Source organism: Manacus vitellinus, unplaced genomic scaffold, assembly GCF_001715985.3.
Source record: "Manacus vitellinus isolate BGI_N305 unplaced genomic scaffold, ASM171598v3 scaffold_36_pilon, whole genome shotgun sequence".
Lineage (NCBI taxonomy): Eukaryota > Metazoa > Chordata > Aves > Passeriformes > Pipridae > Manacus > Manacus vitellinus.
The window spans coordinates 460,461-482,943 of NW_021940508.1; the positions used below are offsets into that span (position 1 = coordinate 460,461).

The window sequence follows — 22,483 nt, forward strand, 5'->3', positions numbered from 1 at the left end:
TAATGAGATTTTTGTAAGCAAGGGAGAGGTTAGAAGAAGAAGAGTTGCATGTTTCCCTTGCTGTGGTTGATCATGTTACTAGAAGGGCATGTTGTTCCTTTCAGGTCTAGAGAATGGTTTTCTAGAAGCTCATTAAATAAATTAAAGTAAGAGTTGCAGGTTCAGGAGCATTTCTATGCTTACATGTGTTAACATGTGTCCTCAGATGGCTGGGATGCAATGAGCTTTGCAGTTCTGACAGTAAAGAATGTGTAACAAAGGATGCACTGTGCAGTCTCTTTCTGTTGCACCTTGACAAAAGAAAGTAGAAACATTGAGTCAAAGATAAGGGAGTCAGTCCCCGGCAGCATCAGGGGACATAACTCAAGTGACAGAGGCATGTCAGAGTGTGGGTGCAGGTGAGCAGGAGGTGGACAGCACAAAGGGTGATAATGAAATGCTAGTGAAGAAAGTGAAGGACAGCAAGAACAGAAATTGATGTTTAGTGACTGCAAATGGTGTTCATCGAGTCTGTTCATTGGTTTAAGGGGGGGGGAATGACAACAAAAAATAAGAATAAATGCAAAGAATCCTTCTTTCTTTTTTTTCCCCTTCTTCCCCCCCACTTCCCTGTCCCTTAGATACTCTGGAGCAACATGTGGTCTGGCCTTTGTATTCGTGTATCCATCCCTCATCTACATGATCTCTCTGCACCGTGCTGGGCAGCTGACGTGGCCAGCATTGATCGCTCACATCTTTATAATCCTCCTTGGACTGGCTAATCTGATTGCACAATTCCTATTGTGAAAACTCCCCCTTCTCCCTGTGGCTGTCACAAGTGGTACTGTGATATTTGGCAACAGCCTTGAGCAACACTGTCAGGCATGAGAACAGTGCTCAATGTGATGATCTTGAGAAAAGCTGCACCTTTGAAACAAATTCAAAACACATTTTTCAGGCACTTGACAGGAAAACTGTCTTCTCTGAAAACACAGTTTTATGAGAAGTGAAGTGGTTCAGATTTGAGTGATCTAGTTCTCGTTTTTTTGAATGTACTTCAAAAATTAATGAATATCAAATGTTTTAATTTTTTTACAGCACACTTCTCAAAGCACAAAGCTTTCAGCCTCAGGCTGTGGAACTCTTTCCTCCAAGGGGACTGTCCTTACCTTGATTAACAAGCATGCTTTCTCAGTATTGTTCAGTGACTCTTTGAAATGCTCTTTTGTTGAAGTTATTTTCGTAATTTGTTTGGAAAATAAAGAAATTATTGTATTTTCTTTTTTTTTTTGGTTAATTTATAGTCATTTGGGTCAAAATGCACTCTTAATTTTGAATACGCTATTAAATTGTTTTGGCAATGTTTTTCCTCTAGGAAATTCCAACAAAGCAAAACAATAAATTCATGTCTCAGAGTTTTATTCAGAATTCACAAGTTATTTGTGATCTTATAATGAAAAAAAGCCAGAAGGATAAAAAAAATTAGAACAAGACAATTTAAATTAGTATTCCAGGCTTGACCTCACTTCAACTCTGTTAACTGGGCTGTTATGTGCTGTGAAGTTGCCTTGTCAGGAGTTGCATGTGGTTTTATGTATGCATGTTGTACAAAGTGTTCATCACAGGCTTGTTCCCTCCCTTGTAGGGTATTACTCCAGTGGTCTCTCACTATGCTTTTCCACTGCATTACTCTAGACGTTTTGGATGTGAGCAGAGAGACAAAGCCAGCAGTCTTCAGAATCGTGGATGAAGTAAAAGAATTTAAGTTTTAAATAATTCCAAAAGCATCTAGAAGAATGTGGAAAGGTTTTGTTGTGGCCTTGAGTTTTTCTTAACTTTTTGTCAATGAACTATGAGGGTGTACATGCATAATTGCACAGACACCTTCTCTCACCTACCATCTGGCAGTCTGTGTCTTAACCCAAAACATGCAATATTAAGTTGCCAGACAGTAGTGGAATGTCATTTTTGTGGTTGGAGAGAGAGTAAAAACTCCTCTTTGTACAGAATTTCAGTGCATTAAAGTAATCAACAAATATAAAATAATTGAAAGAGGACTCCAAGCATTGCTAAATTCTGAAGTCAGTAAAAGAAGAAAAAGGTTGAAGTGATGCAATGTTTGTGAAGTAGGAGTTGGAAAAGATAATTACATTGCAGGGTGAAAGTTCATATTTTCATCAGAAAGACAATGAAAAACATAAGATAGATTATTACTATGCTTCTCTGGGAAATGATGTGAATTTTTTTAGTAATGATGTAAATCCATTTGTTTGACTTAGGCTCCTTAAACTGTGTAAAGGACACTCATTAATATCCCTTGATTTGTATGGAATAAAAGATGATACGGATTTGGAATACTATCTGCAGAATACAGTAATTATTTTAGATTGTTTTTTTCTTGTGAAACTTTTTGCACCTTTAAATCAAAATTGGAGAATACATTCATTATCTGCTCTGTATTAGGGAGAAGTATTTGCCTCATCCTGGTCATTTTACCCTGTGTATACTCTTACAAGATGAACAGCAAAAGGAAAGGACAAAAGATATAGGATTCCAAGCATTGTTGTTTTATTCACATTAAGCTCTGATTTATTATAGATTCAGTGCTTAATATAGGTACAAACCCTGATGAGTGCAGGTAATTCAATTTGATTATGTCCTTCCATGTTCCATCTGAATATGATTCCATGACTTATATCCTCGCCATTGAAGCTGATAGCAAAATGCCCATTGATTTTAGCAGAATTAAATTGTTAGGATCTAGTAGTCAACAATCCTAAGTAAGACAGAGTTCATGGTGAAGAGTCCTAATTGCATCTTGTATCTGTCTCTTTTTCCAGTTGTGCAATGTGCAATGATTAAGTTAATATTTAGAAAGAAATTATTCATTACCTTTCTAAAAGCCTGGTTTAGCTCTGCATTACAGAGACAGGTTCTTGCTGCAGTGTTTATTTATACAAGCATTTAAAAGCCTTGATTTGAATTTTAAGCTGGTAGGCATTAGAGTGATAGCAAATATTTCATTCCACTGTCATCTCCAGAAGGACACTTTCTTATGAAAAAGTATTTTTTTTATTTCACTACATGCAGTTGAGATTTTCACTAGCTTCAGAAGCAAGTTAGGAGTGTGCAAGTAGATTGGCATTTTCAATGGTTTTCTTTTATGTCAGCATCCTAAGTTAAGTAATATTTTAAAATTTAATGGCAACTTAAATGACCTAAAAGAGCAGAAGTAGATTGCAGTGTCTTTTTTCATGCAAGCACAAAAGGTGGTTCTTTGCAAACGCATACTTTATCTGCAGTGCTGGCCAGCTAATTTCAGTTCCTCAGCACATCAACATGTGATTTAGCAGAGCAAAAAAAGTAATATATGGACCCCATGGTGTATTGTGAAATGTTATTAATTACCTTCTCACAAAAGAAAAATAATTTCTGCTGGATATGCCGAATTCTGTCTTTACATTTGAGCTTTGCTGAAGTAGGCTGTCAGGTGAAATACTGTCAGCTCTGGGCATTGAGTAAGAATCTAAGGTTTTCTTCATAACAGTGCCAGGCTCTTTGTTTGGCATCAACCCTACCTCATTGCACTCTGACAGTCCAGCCCTCCTTATTATGTGATAACTCAGTGATGCGAACTGAAATTTTTGTTGTGTGAGGTTCAAGCAGCTGCAATCAATCATCTGTGCTGATACCATTGAGCTAAAATTCAGATCTCAAGATACATAAGGCATTAACCCAGTATGACCTTCAGACATTGCCAAAGCATAAGTAGCCCGGGGAATTCCCAGGAAGCTCCAAGACCAGTTGTAGACATGCCTGTGTGGTGAAGTTGTGGATGTGTGATTACACACAGCCTCAGCACTGATACCGAGGGATTCGTTTTTCAGTGGGAGCTTTTTGATGAACAGAAGGAGCTGTATTTTTTAATGACAAGGGCAGATGATGTGGCTTTTAGGTCTGTCTTCTGCAATGACAAGAGAAATAATTACCTTCTCTATATCCATGCTTGCACTAACCTCATTGCCTTCTCTGTAATGGCCTAGCGTCATCTGTTCCAGTTCCTTAATGTTATCATGGCCCAGATTCTTCTCTTCATCTCTTAATGATATTCAGAATCTATATTATGCTTACTGGCTCCCAGTTTTCCTTTGCTCTTCCAGTCTCTCACAGCTACATCTATTCCTACAAATAATTTTTCGTATTCTGTCTGGATTGTTAATTTCATGTATTAAAACGTGTAGCTCAAATAACCTGTGCAGCAAAAGCATTTGAGATTCAAATGTTGCATCACACAAACAGAGGGGCTCAGGAAGGACATTTTATGTAACATCGCCTATTTTCTTAGAGGTCCAGTCTTCTGAATTCCACACACAAAAATACGTGAAGATAATAGCATTTGGTTGCAGAACACTTTGTCGGGTTGATGATTTGCCTACCTGACCTCTAGATTGCTCCCTTCTCCACCAGGCTTTCACACAAGGGTTGGCTTTTGTTTACATGATCACGTAACCTTTTTTCCCATGGGGAGTCAGCTTGAGAGGACGAAGGTTGCAAGAGTGTTTGGTTCCCTGTCATTGCTCAGACTTGGCATCTGCTAACTTTGGGTGCTGGACTTCCGGTGAGTGTTAATTTAAATGCAAGGACATGCAGTCCACTCCTAAGGTTGCCTAAACTCCTTTATAGCCCATGTCCGTGGATGTCCCTCCAGCATGGCATAAAGGCAGAAAGCTGAGAGGCGGCAGCGGTATAAATGAGTGCTGGAGCTGTGGTGGGAAGGAGAAGAGAATTTCTGGGCACTGAGATGGTTGAATCTAGGATGTACAGTCTGCATTTTGGGAAGTCATAGAGCCAGAATGATGCTGCTGTGGCCGGGCTATGCAATGAAATGGTAGTGAGGGAGGCGAAAGAGATGGTAGTCTCTGGAAAGTGTGTTTTTGCCTTTCAGGATGTTTTGCTTCAGAGGACAACTGCACTAAAGGATATGAAGCTACCTGAGGAAAAATTAATAACAGGAAAAGGATTAGTGCTTGGTGATAACTAGTACCAGGAAAACACTGTCCCTCTCTTCTTCAGCTGGAAGCAGAAATTCATTTCCGCGAGCAGTTCACAGAATCTGGGAGCTGTCTTCAGTAATGAAAATGCTACTTCAGTAGAGCTTTCAGTAACTTCCTAATAGGAAGTAAAATATTCACTATATGTTTGATTTAGCTCATTGTACTGTGCTTGATGGGGGAGTACAGTGTAAGCTTTTCCCTCTGAGTTGGTATTCTGCGAGATTGGAGTATTTAATCAGTGTATTTAATTTCTTCTGCAGTTGAGAACACCATTAAACTTCTCTTTGAAAGGAACAGGACTCAACTTGCCAGATCATCATTACCTCTCCCTCCTGTAATTTCAGATGGTGGAACCAGTGCTACGTAACTGTTGCTCTGTGGTTTGTATTTCCAAACACCAGCTGATCTGAGAGGGGCAGGAAGGGTCTTTTTGGGTTTTTTTGGTAGGTTTTTTTTTTCGAATTTACCTAATTACAGCTTTTCTTATATACCTCCTTTTTGTAATCCTGAAATAGATTAAACAGTCCAGATGAAAAAAGCAGCTTTTTTTGGTCTCATCTCAGTATGTTTATATTGCAGCTTGGCTAAAGCTCATTGAATTATATCCAATAGCCCAAAGACTGTTTAAAAACTGCTGTCCATGTGTTTCTTTTCATCATTGTTTGAATGGTCTTTTTTTCAATTCCATGGAGCTTATTAACTTCTGACATTTCATTAAACTGTTAGAGGAAGTTGAGATTAGTCAGGTCATTTCAAATCAACACAGCGAAATCATTCAGCTGCAGTGTGAGGGGAGGAGAAATGCCTACACATTGAGTTCCAGGCTAGATACTAAATGCCACATCAAACAGAGACATTGTCCCCACTGTCCAGCTGGCTTCATCTCTTAGAGCAAAAGGAGATTGTATTATGAAATTACCACAGGACATTCAAATTACAGACCGGTTATGGGAAGAGAGCAGAGGCTGTTTGCTGGTTTTTATTTAAATCCTCAGTGAGTGCCTAGTTTTTTGCGTAATAAGACCCCAAGTCAGGATCCCAAGTTAGCGTAAGCAAACTCAGGTACATCCCTTCACCTTCCAGCGTAAGAGTTCAAGGGGTCTAGGCTGATAAAGAGTGGCTGAGACAGTGAAGATGATTGCCAGTGATGCTTTGTGCATTTGAAATTTGGAAGAGCCCGTGTTCGCTCTGCATTTCTTCTCCTCTAGAGGTGCAACATTTTACTTAGGGAAGGCTGACTTTCACTTACCCAGTCTGCAGTCCTTGGGCTTGAGAGAGAACATTTTTATAACTGAAGCCCTCTGTTATGGAAATATAGCTGCTATTTAGGGTGCAGCCAGATTCACAACAATGGACAAAAGATCACATCCTGCCTTTGTGAAACTTAGCATGAATAGTTTACTCTTGACTGCAGTGTTCCTGATACTAGATTTATTAAGCTTTTGAAATTACTTCATGTTTTTTTATGATGCCAACAATTCCCTATTTTTACAGTGTTGTTTCAGGTTCAAGTGTTTTTCTTGTCTCTCCTCTTGATACGTTGTACACCAAAGGAGTGAGAAGTTAAGGGTAAACTATAGCCAAACTCCAGCTAGTTGAGATTTCTTCTCTGAGTAATTAGTTGGGATATCAAAGATGTAACAAAATTTGTTATTCTTCAAGCTGTAGGGAGGGGCGGGACGGGCGGGACGGGTATTACATTTTTCTAAACTAACTGGTCTGGCCTAAAACACTGGTCTATGAAAGTGTGAAAACAGTGAGTTGTGACTTCATGTGCTGTTCCTGCTTCTGCTCCAACAGAAGAATCCAAGTTTATTTAAACAATAACAGAAGAGGACAGTCTTTGCAATGTGAGTGCACTTGTTTATACTACAGACAACATGTACTTTCTGCAGGCAGCCAGCTACCCCTTCGTAGCAATTGCAATAAATGATGGGCTAGAGCTTCTCCAGAAATAAACTCTTACCTAAAGGTGCATGGTTTTTCATTCCTTTCCTGTCTGTTTTCACAGATAACTCAACTGCTCCAGTGAACCCCTTTCAGACAGGTTTATTCACCTTATTTGCACCTTGGTAATAAGTTGCTATTAAATGGCATCAAAGGAGTGCGTACATGACCACAGACTTCTACACCTTCCCTGAGAGTGTACAAGACTGTCCCATTTCATTCCATGGTGAAATCTGCCCACAATTCCCATCTGCTCTGTAATGTCTATACTTGCCTCCAAGGCCAAACTGCAAGTAAACTTTAGCCATCGAGTAAACTTGTTAAAAACCTGGCTTCTATGGTTTTATTGTGAGGGCACTGCACCATTTTCTTTAACATATGACTGAGTCTTTTACCTTCATCCCATGTGTTTATACAGGGAAAATCAGGCCATTGGACAGCAGAATATTTAAACATTGCATATGCTTCCCTTTGCACCCTGACTAAAGCAGGTCTCTTAGTGGTCACAGCACTAAGCCTGACAGAGTTCAAGAAGTGTTTGGGCAATGCTCTCAGGCACATGGTGTGACTCTTGGGGATGGTCCTGTGCAGGGCTAAGAATTGGACTCAATGAACCTTGTGGATCCCTTCCAATTCAGCATATTCTGTGATTCTGTGAAAATTAGTTTGATAAAATGATTGAATCGGGTAGAAACACATCAACCTTGCTTTATCCTGTATGTGAAGTGTCTGGAAAAAAAATCACATGGTAAGATCCATACGAAAGACAACTACAAAAACAGAAGCTTTAAAAGTCATCAAAATGTACGTAAGCAAAATTTTCTGGCAAGGGCACCTTAGACCTCTGGCTTTCTTGGGACACTTGCCATCAATAGGAATCTTTCCCTTTGCTTTCAGTGGGCACTGATTCAGCCTTTCGAGAAGTCGCTTTTGAAAAATGTTGGCAGTTAGAGGAAGATTCCATCAGAAACAGCAGGACTCAGCTCTCCACACAAGAAACTGGGTATACTTCAGCAGCTGTTACTCAGATGCAGTGGGACCTGCATCACAGTTTACATGCTGTATTGTTGAGTGTGAAATGACAAATTTAACTTTTAAAAAACTCACTGAAAAGGTGATCACCAAAGTAAATCACAGAACACAAGTGGGAAGCACAGTCTCCTTTTTTTTTTTGGTGAGGTGAGGGTGTTGTTGGTTTGGTTTGGTTTTTAGTGCAGTGATAACTCATACAGGAATACACCTTTGGAGTACTCTTAGCTGGCTGTTTCATCCCAGGGTGGATCTTGCTTTTTTTTTTTGACTCCTTGGGCAAAAATTTACTTGCAGTCTGGGATTTGTGTGTCCCTTATGTACTTGTATTTTGCATATTAGTTATTTGTCAGCAGCATTTCTCTGTGGAGTGTTTTATAGCACTTGAACCACATGGAAAGTATGCACCAAGCTGAACTTGCTAAATTTGGTGCATAATCTGTTGTGTGTAGATGCTGTCATGTATTTCTGGGGAAGAAAAAACCCACTAAGGGCACTCTGTCCTCTTCAAAAACATTTATAAGGAATGGTCCCAGAGCTTTAAAAGATCCTCCCTCTTCTAAGTGCTGTGTGAATTTCCATGTGGTTCACTACCTTCATTACTGACTAGACCCACAAACCTCAAGCCAGCAGACAGCTGGAGAGAAGCTGTGAACTTTTTTGACCACATTTATTTTAAAATGTTTAGCCAAAGTATATATAAAGTCATGGGAGACTCAGAACTCCGTTTTCTGCCATCTGCTTCTCCATCAGCCCCATCACTTGTTCATTGTATCACACTGATTTTTAGAGTAACTAATTCAGTTTTGCTTAACCTAACTGCCAGCTGTCCCTGTTCTGGCATTCCAGTGGCAGCTCTTCAGCAGGTAATTGAACAGTTGTGTAGCCCATCAGGTGTCTCTGCAGAGGAGCCACTGACCTGTTCAACTCAAGTAGGAAGAGTCTCTTTTGGGGGTCTAAAAACCTAAGCACTCCCATTCTGGTGCTGACTAGTTTTGGAGAGGGCACCACTGGATGTGTCTGACACACAAATAACCTGCTGTTGCTTGAACCCCTGAAGTACTCTTTTGTCCTGAAGTTTGCCTGTGCTGCGCTGTGATCAATTGCATCATACAGCCACCTTGATTCCAGCCCATCAAGAGGATGAGTGTGGTGGCAGTCAGCTTTGAGTGTGGTGGCAGTCAGCTTGACGGCCTTGCTCTCAGGAACAGTAAGACATCATGGTTCTGGCTCTAAGGATATTGAGCTCATGTTATGTGTTGGCCTGGGTGAATTCAAGAGGTGCATTTCCCACTGGCAGTAAAGGGGAGGGAGCATTCACGAATGGGCTGGTGTAATACAGGTGTAATACAGCCACAACTGCTCCAAGCTCCGTCCAGTTTCCAGCCATTCATACCTGAGAGGGGTGCCCTTCCACTACCAAAGGCATCATCACTGCTAAACTTGGTATAACTCTGTGGGCTGCTTTGATGTTCTTACTTGGGAACTTTTCAAAGAGGATAAAATGCCATACTGAGCACACCAAAACTGTAGAAAAAATAATAAGAAATGAAGAAGAATGGCATGCAATAGCAAAAGGTACCTCAGGACATGCAATTCCACGTAAGAAACCTAGAGGTGCAGAGACAGAGAAAAGCACTGTGTCATTGTTTCCATCCTCACAAGAACATGAGTAAGATACTCCTAAGCTTCACCAAGCTTTCACTTCAGCCAAGTTCAAAAGCAGTCAGCCTGTCACTACATACCCCTGTGGAGCAATTGGAACTATAACGCTCTAAGTGAATGATCTTAGCACAGGAGAGCTGAATTTCTTAAAAAAACTATGCAAATGGTGCAGTCAAACATGCAAATCCATCACACACTGTGTTCATATAGCTGATGCAAAACCCTACTCAGTCTCTTAATGGTTCCATATTAGACTATAAACATTATGAGACAAATGGAGAATGTTACTTATAAAACTATAGGCAATACAATATGAAAAGTCATTCTCCTTAGTAAATTATTTCTATGCTTTCAAAGGTTATGTCCCCAACAAAATATATTTTTATTTGCTAAAATTAAATTCATCTCTCTTGGAGGAGATAGATTCTGTTGGCTGGCCCTCCTCACAATTCTTAAGACCAATATAACATTAAATAAACCGAAACAATTTGAACTTTGTAGACTTCTATGAAACAGTTATTATAGAAAAGGCATTAAAAAGTGCCTTTTTTGCTGTCAAGAATTTTGGAGTAGTCCTTCTTTTTCCGTTTCAAGATGACCAAATAGTTCCAGTAATTTCTGATCTCCCTGCCAGATTATTTATTTTTGCAACTGGCTACAAACCAGCTGACTGATGTCAGTCTCATAATAAAGAATGACAAAGCTAGATGAAGGTCCCATGAGAAACTAAAAAAGGAGGATCAAACACAGTTGTAAATCTGCGGAAGAGACTACAAGGTCTCTGGCAAAAGTTTTACTGCTTTTTATGGCAGTACTTATTCTACAGCTTTTATTTCTTTTCTTTCCCAGGTGTGTGTATGTTGCATTGTTCTCTGTTTTGTTATTTGGTTGTTTGGGGGTTTTTAATGTCCTGTAGTGGAGTATACATGAATATTCTTAGGTAATGTGAATGCATAACTTTTTGTTTAGTATGACTCATGAATATATCCGACAAGGTAGAGCATCCCTAATTATTTGCTGTGTTGTCAGCTGTGATCTTAGGTCTATGTCTTGCAGTTGTGTAAATGAATCGTAATTGTGAAGAAAAGCTGTGTTTTCCAAGGCTGCAATGGCAATTTTTTCAGCTATTTTGTGCACTCCTGTGCACACACCCAGAGATCTCCAGACATCAGTAAACCTTACGGATCCTGTCAGCTACAGAAACAGAAACTAAGCATTAGTATAAAAGTCACCCACTCTTTTCCTCGTCTTTCAGTATCTCTGTTCTCCATTTGCCTGATTTTGCAACTAAACTTTTTAAGAGTGGTGTTTTAGAAAGGTCATTGAAAAAAATTAACAATTGCAAGAGGTCTCTCTGGATTTTTTCATATAGGACTAAACCAGATCATAACCTGGTTCTCTTGGACTTCTTAGGCCTAGGTTAAAAAAGATAACAGATTTATGTTGTTCTTCAATAATGTGTCTAATTTTTACTGCCCAAGAGTAAGATTTGTGGAAACCACTGTTGCTAAAGAATGAATTGTGATCTGGCCAGTGAGAATGCTGTAGAGAAGGCAATACTGTAGGAAATGTTGTAGGGAGTTTCTCACCTCAGTCTGAGCCATAGGGACATGGTATGTCACTCTTCTCATGATAGCCAAGAAAAGCTGTTTTCCATATTTACATCTGAAGTCCATTCATGGGTCAAACTGTACTTATCTGAGCTGTCCCTGGGATCCAGTACAACATACCCTGGGAACCAGTACATCTCCAGGAAAGACGTGAAAAAAACCCAGAAAGTGTTTTCAAGAAAATTTGAGTCTTAACAACTGCTTTTATCTCATTTTCCATTGCCTGAACTGTATCTTTACTGTCATTTGAGCTGCCCTGCTGGTGATAGTTTCCAGCCTTCAGGCAATATGAATATGTGAAGGATTCCACTAGATTCAAATACCATCTTGTCTCAATGCAAATCTACAAAGGTGGTTTTCCAGCACACATTAGATAACACCCAACCTTTGAAAAATTCACTCTATTTCAGCAGACACGTAATGTGCTCTGGAAGAAATTCAGACTTGACTTCTTCAAGCCAGACTATCAATTCAATTAAATTGCCTTTGGGATACAATTTTTTATTTCCAGATTTCCACATGTTATGAAAACAGTGACATTTACAGAGGGCAAAAGTTTTACTAGGAAGGCACATAGAAGCTCATGATGTCATTTGTTCAAGGAATCCACTAGTACATTAAAAGGAAAGAAAAAGAAGGAGGAAAGAGGCTTTTGCTATTCTTCATGTTCTTTGATAGTATCTAATGATTAGAGAAGACCGCAAATTTTTGACTGCAGTTTGGTTTCTTACTTTTTGCATTTTCAACAGATTAGGCTGCAATCAATTCAGTCCAGGCTCAACTCTGTTAATTGTTCATTATTATTACCCTTTCCTCTGGTTCATTTACAAACTGCAGTGAACACCTACATAGGTCAAGATTTCCCAAAGGCTGAAATCCCTCTCTTTAGCAGGATAGAAAAAAGGGGAGAACTGAAAGAAGTTACCATGGATGAGGATTACTCCAGGGCTAGTGGAGTAGTCAAGTTATATTGCTCCTTGGCATCAGTGAATCCCTTTATGTCAGTATGGTTAAGGCCAGTACTTGTCATTCTTTTCACTTAAACTTTCCTCCTCACCTCTCCACATGTTTTCCCATGTTTCTTAAGAGTTTGCCAAACACATAGTGCAAGGAGGATCCATGGGAAAGGACATGTAGCATTAAGACATTGCGTTGGGTACTGAAAGAAAGAATAAACGTACACAGTAATGCTCCCTTCCAACTTCCCATTCCTTTTCCTTAAGAGTCCAGCTCCCTGGAGCTGAATGTTAATCCAACTGAAATTTGTTGTAGTCAGTTGAAAGAGCACAGAAATGTAGAAAGTGCCCATCTTTACACACTGTAATCAGGTCAGAGATTAATTAGACTCTGCCATCTGTAAAAGGATACTGATGGCTAGAAGGAATTGGGACATTTGTTTTACATCTGTTTGTAATGACGGAAGCTCCAGCCGCACAGTGGTCGCCTAACTCTTGAATTCAGGCAGTGGTTCTATACTGAGTCAGAAGGAAGTGTGCCAGCAGCACCACTGAATATGCATTACATATAATAAGGCAGAAAATTTGGACAGCAGCTTGTTACAACACTGTTTTGGAAATGCATGAGTCACTGTGTTTCTGGAATCTGAACCTTTCTCAGCATGTTTTTGTACTAGATATCCTGTCATGTTATTTGAGAAAACCTGAAGGACTGATGCTGAATTAGTTTCCCCAGGATCTTTGTACTGGAATACTCTAATCCATCCCTGTCACCTTTCTTCGTGTTTCCAAAAAAACCCCAGAATGCAATCCACTGTTTTCTTCCATTGAATATAATTTAAAACACTTCTGAAGTTTTATTTTAAACACTTTTGTAATTTAACTAATGTCCTCCTATATTAGGGCTACCCACTGAGCCTTTCACCTCGGCTATCACAGTCACTAATTTCTCTGATGCTTTCAAATGAGGCTCCCCCACCTCTCACTCCACCATGCATTCAGTACACCTTCACTGTTCAATTTCAAAATATTTATTGCAAGGCTGGGCACAACACTAATAAAATCACATATGTGCTCTGCAGTAATAAGCATGTCAGGGGATACCTCTGGATTTCCTTTGCGTCCTTTCGCCTCCCACTGACAATTGTTTCTGTCTCCAGAGCTTCACCTCTGTCTCTGAAGCCTTAGGATCCAGACAGGACTCTGAACTGCACTGATGGCAGAAAGTCCCTCTGTCTACCCAATGCCATAATCTGTCTACAACACACTGGGTTTTTTCTACCTCTTACAGTAAAACCTAGCACCAAATGGAATTATCCTCCTCCTCTAAACCTACTAAAATAGGTTTATGTAATCAGAAATATAGGTGCATACATACACACAGAGTCTCTCTCATTTAAATACAGGTGTGTTCTGAGTTATGAAAATGTAAGAAAAATCAACATGGTTGTCTTTCAAGCAAACTGCAGGCAAATGGGAAGCTTCCCATCTTGCAAGCAGTTACATATGATAGACTGGATTGAGCATTTCAGCAGACATGTCTCAGCAAAGATGAGTAGGGTTAAAGAAATACACTTAGGAAGGATCTCATCTGAAGACTGACAGCTCTGTGATGGTGTCAATGCTGAGTCTGATTCACAAAGTCTTGGATGCTTAACAGGCCTATAAGACATCAGCACTTTAATATCCACAATGTCTGGGATGCAGCCTACAGGGTCTACAGTCATCCATGGGGTCACAGAGTGCTCAGAGCCTACCTCATATGTGAGAGCAAGGGAGATGCAAAACACTGGATTTCTCCAGTCTTTGTCACCTGCTGCCTAACTGGGCAGGGCCAGGGCATACCTAATTGTCCCTTGAATCACAGCCAGGAAGCAGACGGGTTATGTTCTGCCCACATCCAGCAGTAAAAGCACTCAGATGAGAGATGTGAGATTTGGGAAGCTGAGTTCCCCCTTCTTTTCCGTAATACATGTGGGAGACTTACAGCAAAAGCTACAATCTCTCAGTGATTTTCCTACTCATGAGCCTTAGAGAACCATTTCTGTCAGTTGTCTCTAAATGTGACAAGGTCAAGCAGGTTCTTTACCATATAGAAATGATGCCTGATTTCTAAAGACATCTGAGGAGTTTTTTTATCATTTTATAAAACTAGTTATTTTTTAAACAGGAACAGTACAAATGACTTGATAGAAACCAAACCATACCATGAACATACTTAGCAGATGTAATCTTGCATTGCATCACACACGTCACTTTTGAACCAAATAACTTGTTTTATAGACCTGCCTTTATATGCTCTAACTAGGCACCCTCCCACTTCTTCCAGTAGCTTTCATCTTAACCTTTTATTAAGCAAAGAAACACAGTGTAAAACCACTCAGAATTTATATTGATTAATGGTTACATAATTTTTTAAGCCTACAGGTAACTGGGCAATAAAAGTCATGTTCGGTCCTGGGTACTTCTGACAGCCTGCTGTGGCTGCTCCAGTATAAGTTAATTTATCACAAGCTTTGTGGACTCTTAAGGAAAACAAACATCAGGTTAATGATAAATTACTGCAGCACATACCCTGTGCCAACTGCTGAGTCTGGGATGAAATACTCCCCATTGGCCTATTTTTAGAAATTGCACGGCCTTTTTATTCCTCTTAATTGCTTTGGTCATACAAAGTTTGTGCAGTGTATGTGTAGCCTGATAACAGATTGTTATTTGTGAATTTAACAATAATAATAACAATAATAGCATTAGAGAAAGGAACACACTTAAACTGTGCCCTAATTCTGTACTCATGACAGTAGTGTCTATGACATTTCTGTGACATTTATCTTCATAGTACCTAGCTGCATTACAGCAGCAGTGTCTTCCCTACCTGGCAGAAAGGAATGGTATGCTTACATGGTATACATTAGCTCATGGCTTGCATTCCCATTCAAATCCAAGCTCCTTGAAAGCCCGCACCACCTCTTTGTTGACTCACACTCTGATGCAGGCCCAGCTGTGCACCAGGAAGGGAAACTCAAAAACACTGCAGTGCCCTTTGTGCCTGAAAACAACTCCCTTCTTCCTAGACATCACCACCACTTAACCCTGTGGCACTGTGTGTTCTAAGTCCTCACTCCTCTGACATGGCAAAAAAAATGCGGACCTAGCTGAGGGACTTAAGCAGTTCAACCAGGGCTCCGTTGAAATCCAGCGAGTGCCATATCTTAAGAACGACACTCTTCCTCACTTCTCACTAATGCAATGCACAACAAAGATCAGCATTATATTATCCACGAGTCTTGTACTGAGACGGTGATAATTTGGGGGCATCATCAAAAATTTTCATCTTTATTTCACAGCATCAGTAGGTATGAATTTCTTCTGTATGTCTGTGTTCCTCTCTGAAAGCTTTCAAAGGCTGAAAAGTTAAAATAACATCAATTTGGTTTAGTGCAGTGCACCACATATTGTTTCTATCATGTGAGAATTGCTTAACCGTGGTACATTTCAGCAGCACAATTTATTACAAACCTTGGAAATCATTTCAGGAGCCCAAGGACCTCATGGACCTTGGACCAAGTTTCAGCAAACTGCTCAGATGTGCGGTCACTAGGCAGATGTCTGGAAACATGTGTTTTTGCACATTTATCTGTTAATGCAAATGTCCCAGTACAAGCATTAACACTCAAAAGCATTATATGGATTTTAAACAATTCCTGGAAGAGTTGGGTCCCATAAAAGTTATTCTGACAGATATAATCCTTCTCCTTTCCTTTGCCAAGTGCTTGCTCTGACTACAGGAGCCAGAGCCCATCAAGTGAGACTCCTGCCTGCTTCCACTGCTTCTGGTGCTCTAGACACTACAGTATCCCTGCCCAGTGCTTAATTCACTCTTATTTTGTTATTATTTTAGTTGGGAAAGGAGCAGCAATGTGGAAGGGAAAGATAAAACAGGAGATATGAGAATGTTTTCATGCTTTCGTCTGCACAGATGACTCATCTGGGACAGGTTTATTCCTCTTCTCTCCTGGGATTAATGCCTGAAGGAAAACAGCAGCAAAATTAAGGCTGGTTTTGCTGCTGTGGAAAATAATTCTTTCTTTCACCCTGCTCTGTGAGATCTTTGAGGCAATGGCTGTTTGTGCGCTGCACATAGCACAATTGGCTCCAATCTTACTGGGGCCTCCCAGTATTAGTGTAACGAAAGTAAATACCAAGTGATCAGGGCTTAATTATAATCTGGACATTCTGTGCTCTGGCAATAGGTTACAGGAGACATTGTGCTGTAAGGCACTCAATCTAGTGTTAGCACGAGGGTGAATCCATCTAAAGGGACAAGATAGCAAAGTGAAATCCCATGTTTCCTGCTCAGCATGTAGAATGCAAACCAAGAGGAAGTGATTTCAGTAATAGAACTCTTTGTATGTTGGAGCAGCTCCAGCTGTGGCTTTTTGTGCTCAATTTTGATGACTATTTCAAGGAGTCAAATACTATTTTATAGAAGATGGAGAGGCAAAAGCTTCCATTACATAATGATTGTACTAAGACACAAATCCTCACATAAAGCTTTGAAGAATAATTCTAAATAATTAACGTTGCAATTATCTGTTGATCTATTCTTCTTCACTCCTAATTTTGTTTTGAGCAGGAATTGACCCTGATCATGCTATGTGAAAAATAATTCAATGGTACAAGAAATAAACATGCTCTACCATCAGTGCTGAAGCAGGTTCCTTTTTACTTGATTCTTCCAGTTTTAGGGTTCTGGTGACACTTTGGCTATAGTTACTACACTTTTAAAGCCCTCTCATAATTTGTTTTTGTAGTTGCCATTACTTACATGCTAGGCTATTGTAACTACATTTTATCAGTGCAGGGAGATGTGTCCAAAGCTGAATTTTATGCAATATAATTATGATTTAAGAAAACAACAGCAAAGTGCTATGAACTTGTGAATAAATTTCTTCAGATCTGTGACACTAGGAAAAAAATATCACAGATTTGTGGAGCTCAAACAAAACCAACATTGACAACTGAAACAGTATATAACACTGTACTAAAGTACAAGCTTACCTTGTGGAAGTTCATCTCTTGATATGAACTACTGCTGCCGGAGTTACCTCTGTTATACTAGCTGTTTTGGCGGGAAAGCATGACCAAGAAGGGAAGAAAAGGGAAAATCGGAAGCCAGAGGACACAAATTCTTCAGCCCCTAAATCACTCCAACTTGCAATAATCATAAGACTTCTTTAATAAAAGTTTCACTCAGACATGAATATTTTGTGAGTTCCCTTGAGACATTCTTTCTTTCAGAATCTCTTATTGCTTCAGAGCAATATCTGTAATTGAAACAAATAATGAAATCCAATGAAGAGTAAACAGGGACAGTTTCTTACCCTTAAGGCCAGCTGGTAGAGTTGCACAGCTGATGGCCACACATCTGCCTTTTCTTCCTATCCAAATAGCATGGCTGCATGCAAAACTGCCATGGGGAATGCTCCCCAGCCTGTGATAGTTCTGAACAACACCATTTGTGAGCTAACACATAAAAAGTACAGTCGTGTGCTAGTACCTATTTAGTGTGGGCTGGTCCCCCTTAATTAACTTGTGTAGATGCAGCCTGAAGTGTTTTTTCTAGAATGCCCTATATGATCCTCTGAGGCTGTATGATACCTGCTATTAAAGATATATAAACAAAGCTATACCCTTGGGTTTTAGTACATTTTCATTCATTACATGGACATGAATATTAAATTTATTATTTATGCTGTCTGGTAATGTCTGCTTGATCCTTATTTCTGTGGCTGATCTTTAGAAATAACCTGTCTCTTCTACTAAAAGAGGTTTTTTTTGTGGAAATGCTCTTGTAACTTTGACCTCAAACTGGGGGAGCAGAACACTTCACGTATCTGAATTTGCTGAGGAACTAAGGGGTGGAGAGCCATAGGTGACAATCTCAAGTCAGCCTGACAACAGGAGCTGTTTGGTGAATAGACAACAGAGTTCAAGAGAGATGTGGAGATGAAGTACCTAAGCGTCATTGGTATTTAAAGGAAAAAGAATTAAAGGAGATAAGACAGTAAACTCCTCATGCTTTGTTTATTAGAAATATAAATGTTTTTTGTTGGTCACTGCTCCCTTGTTAAAAAAAAAGCAAACATGAGATGTTGGAGCAAAAGAAAGAAAACTAAGCTAAATGGGCAGACCAAACAAAAGAAGAGACATGAGGCTAAGATATTTTGGTGGAATCTAAATTCTATTTCCCGAAACATTCTGTGCAAGGGGGGTCAGCTCACTTCAGAGGCTCAGATCACAACACTATCCTAGAGTATGTAATTTTGTAAGGGACAAGTCCTGTTTCCTGGACAAATTCCGGTGGGCTATCTTGGCAGACTTTCTTCCTTGTCCTCTTATGTAGGTCTTACTGCATGAGAGGGGTTTTTGCAGATAAATTCAAAATACCACACAAAAGTATTGCAGAGTCTGAATCTGACAGAACATTAGAACATGTCTGAACTTTCTAATCTTTGCTATTACTAATGTACTTTACAGTGTTACACTGGGCTTACTGACTGGCTTTGAACATATGAAGACCTCATTCAGATGAAGTCTGTCCAGAACAGCAAAAGTGCAACAGTGCCCAGCAGCAGATGTTAAGGGAGAGTTTAAGAAATTACTGTTTCCCAGCACACCTTTCTAAACGTGAGAAATCAGAAGTTCTGATATTTCTGTAACTATCAGGATCCACTGTTAAAACAGTGGACCTGTCTTCTATGAATTCACCTAATGCCTTTTGGCTCCTTTGTAATTTTGTGCCTGACAGCACTCTGAGGCAAAACATTACACAATATTCTCATGTAAAGGTGTCCTGTTGTCTGACACCTTATAGAAGTTCTCCCTTGTTCTTAGCTGATACAAAGTAGTCAATGCTTGTCACACATGTAACCTTCCCTGCCTTTTATGTTTTCTAGATCAGTGCTTTATAAAGCCTATTCCTCTCCCATCGTTCCCTTTCAATTCTGAAAAATTGTGTTCTTCTGTTTCTCCTACCTTGGAGCTGTTGTATGCAAGTTCTAAAAATGCTTATTTTTTGCCTTCCTTTGCACTTTCTCTGCTTATACTTATGCATTTTGATATCGGATTGCTGGCATTCAGTAATGTGTCATCATGATATTTGTCAGATTGCTTTCGATGTCTTTCCTAATAGCGTTCCCAGTGTGCTGGTTGGCATGGTGTTCTCTCATGGAGCACCCAGAGGATGGCTTCCCAGAACTATCCACCGTGACCCTCTCATCCTCTCATTCCTTTCCTAAGTGGTAGCAGCTTATTCAGAGCTATTGCCTCCCACCCCAGAACAAGCTACAGAGAAACAAGCCTGGGAAAGTCCCATCCTTTACTGAAGCTGCTGATCTATATGAATGTTAATTACAGTTAAGAGTCCTGTTGGGCCAATACTAATTAATTATCACACAAATACCAATAGAGACTGATGATAAACTTCCTGAGAGTTTAATCCTGGCAAACACAAAACTTTTAAGAAGGATGGGTAAACAACACTGACACTGATTTATAGAACCAGAAGAAAACAAAGACATTAATGGGGCTTTAACTTGGTCTTGGTGTACTGCTGCTCACTGCTCTCTATTAAACAAACAGAAAGATGCAATTGTAAAACCAAACAAACTAAATAACCATACTAAACAAGAGAATAGATGAGAGGGGAAGATATTTAGGAGAGCCTAAGTTCTAGAGGGTAATATTAAGAGTAATTTAACATGTTAATTTAATGAAGGGTTATAAGACAATATAATTTATGAGCTTTGTCTGCTGCCTTCATTTTTACTTGGTCCAAAAATGTTCTTTAGCATAGACCCTGCTAAGCATATGTGTGGCTCTGACTCGATGTCACGAGGTCACTATGGTGGCTGAGTACTGGACATCTAAGCACCTTGCTGCAAGGGACAGATAGCAAGCAAAGCCTACACAGGAAAAATGCCATGAGGTTGGAAGATTCTACAAAACTCTCACAATATCAGGCAAAAATGAAATTTAGAGACTCTGGTATTTATGTTGTTTAGTTACCCCCCCCCCCAAACCTCTAACTGATGCTGAACATGATTTCTGTTTGTGTTTATAATCAACCAGCATCCATCCCCTTGGGAATGGACGTGCTCCAGATGCTCTTGAATCAAGTTCACCACTTCTGCCACCCTGGGCTTTGTTGCTACTGCAGTTACTCTGTTATTTGTAAAGGTGCTTAAGCATGCAGGGTTTGGCTTTTTTCCCCTCTCTCTTCAGTTTACACCAAAACATCCTTTTTGTATGAAATAACAACATATCTGAAGATGCAGTACTTATGCTACAACAATCCTAGCATAATGTAGGGTTTTGCTAATCTGAGTAGTAATTCAGGCCGAGAGTACTTGGGTTGGCATGCTTCCATGGTTAATACCTGCCCACAGAATAAGGCCAAGAAAAACCTTCTGAGAGCCTAGAACTGTGCAATGCTACCCTAATCCCCCAAACTGTGCTCAGCTGGAGTTTTCCAAGACACAGCAAGCCTAGTGGTAGGAGTAGGGTTGCAACAGCAAGGCTCATATCCCTTGTGCAATGGAAAGTTTGGAGTGACTGCTTTCTTCCCTGAATTCTGACAGAAGATTGCAGAGATGCCTCTTCCCTCAGGCAAGCTACATCTCAACGGTGAAACAGAGATGTAGAAACTGCAGGACAATAAAGCGTGATTAATTTCTCTCAGTGAATGCTGTGCTGCTGCAGTAGCTTTTCCAGGTGTTTTTACATGTAATCATTATCTTTCTTACATTCTTCTGGGAAGAGATCCATTTAAATTAATGCAATCTCTTAAGTCTCTAATTTACTGCGTAGGGGTGTGGGTCAGGAGGGCTGTGTGCTGTTTAGCCTGAACAAGATTAGGCTGATGCTTTGAGGTTGAAGAAAGCAATTAAGGCAATTGTGTGTGAAATGTTTGCATTGCTTGTCCTCTGGTTTTTCTAACCATCTTGCAATTTTGGGGATGTTATCTACTCCTGATTTAAGATCTTGTGAACAATCCCCCTTCTTTATGAGGAGCAGAGCAGATTGCACACTTTTCTTTCAGCAGCAGTTCTCACAAAGATAAGCTAATTTTTCTTCATTGCCAGGTTGTGCTCCAGTTTGTTCCATGACTTCATGTGCTGTAAGACAATAGGGGTTTCTACCTCCATGAAACCATCCCAGAATACTTGCACAGGAAAATGTGCTCTGTAATTTACACCACACTTACAGAAATCAAGGGTAGTTTGAATCTCTAGAACTGCCAGTTTTGACTCATAGCTGGGATGATGCCTAGGCATCGAGATAAAATCAGGATCTCCTGTATAGAATTTTGTGTAGAGCTTCCTTACATATTCTATATGGAACTACTTTCTCTACCTTTTTAGACAGCACAGTTGAAGATTCAGCATATTTAGTGAGCCATTTCCACTTCAAGAACTCATTTTTCTTGTGATCTGTCAAACCTGTTATTCAGCTTTTAGGATATGACACAAAGTGAAACTGTTTAGAGAATTAGAGAGTGGAATACATGAAAAATGGCAGAAAAGCTTGTGTGTGGGAAGTGCTCCTCATCCTACTTGTGATTGCCTTGAACAAAACACAAGTGTGATCCATGGAAGCAGTGACACATTTGTGCCCAACACTGGTGAGTAAAATTGTCCAGTTTGTCATAAATGCTGATAAAATAATGTGGTTATGCAGAAAACATTTTCTTTGTGATGGTAAGTGTCTTCTTTCCAAATAAAAGCTTTTAACAAGGAAAAGGATTGCTTTGGGTTGGGTTGGACTGAAACTTTGCTTCACAGCTGTTTTGCAATTTTTTTTACAGTTTTTCAGCACTTTTCCAGCCCTTTTACTCAGCCTTGGTGAGGCCACATATGGAGTGCTATGTCCCAGATTTCATAAGACAAGAGAGACATGGAGCTCCTGGAGCAGGTCCAGTGAAAGGCAACAATGATTCAGGGACTGGCGAATCTCTGTTAGGAGGGAAGGCTGAGAGAGCTGGGCCTGTTCAGCCTTCAGAACAAACTACTGAGATGGGACCTCATCAATGCCTATAAATATCTAAAGAGAGGGTGCCAAGAGGATGGAGCCAGGCTCTTCTTGGTGCTTGAGCAGGGAGGCCGGGCCAGATGACCCACTGTGCTCCCTTCTGACCCGGCCGAATCTGTGACTCTGTGATTCCACAGGCAGAAACAGCTTT

The 22,483-nt window shown here is 39.9% G+C and overlaps 1 protein-coding gene across 6 annotated transcripts in view; it reads left to right on the forward strand.

Annotated features, from left to right (window-relative positions):
* Positions 1-2,348, forward strand: part of SLC38A9 (solute carrier family 38 member 9) — a 52,124-nt gene extending 49,776 nt beyond the window's left edge. For all 6 annotated transcript variants that reach the window (XM_029961560.1, XM_018077309.2, XM_008932087.3 and 3 more), the window contains one exon: positions 621-2,348. In XM_029961560.1, the coding sequence (XP_029817420.1) occupies positions 621-786 (166 nt within the window). In that variant the 3' untranslated portion in view covers positions 787-2,348. The remainder of the gene's footprint in view (positions 1-620) is intronic.
* Positions 2,349-22,483: the final 20,135 nt, after the last annotated feature.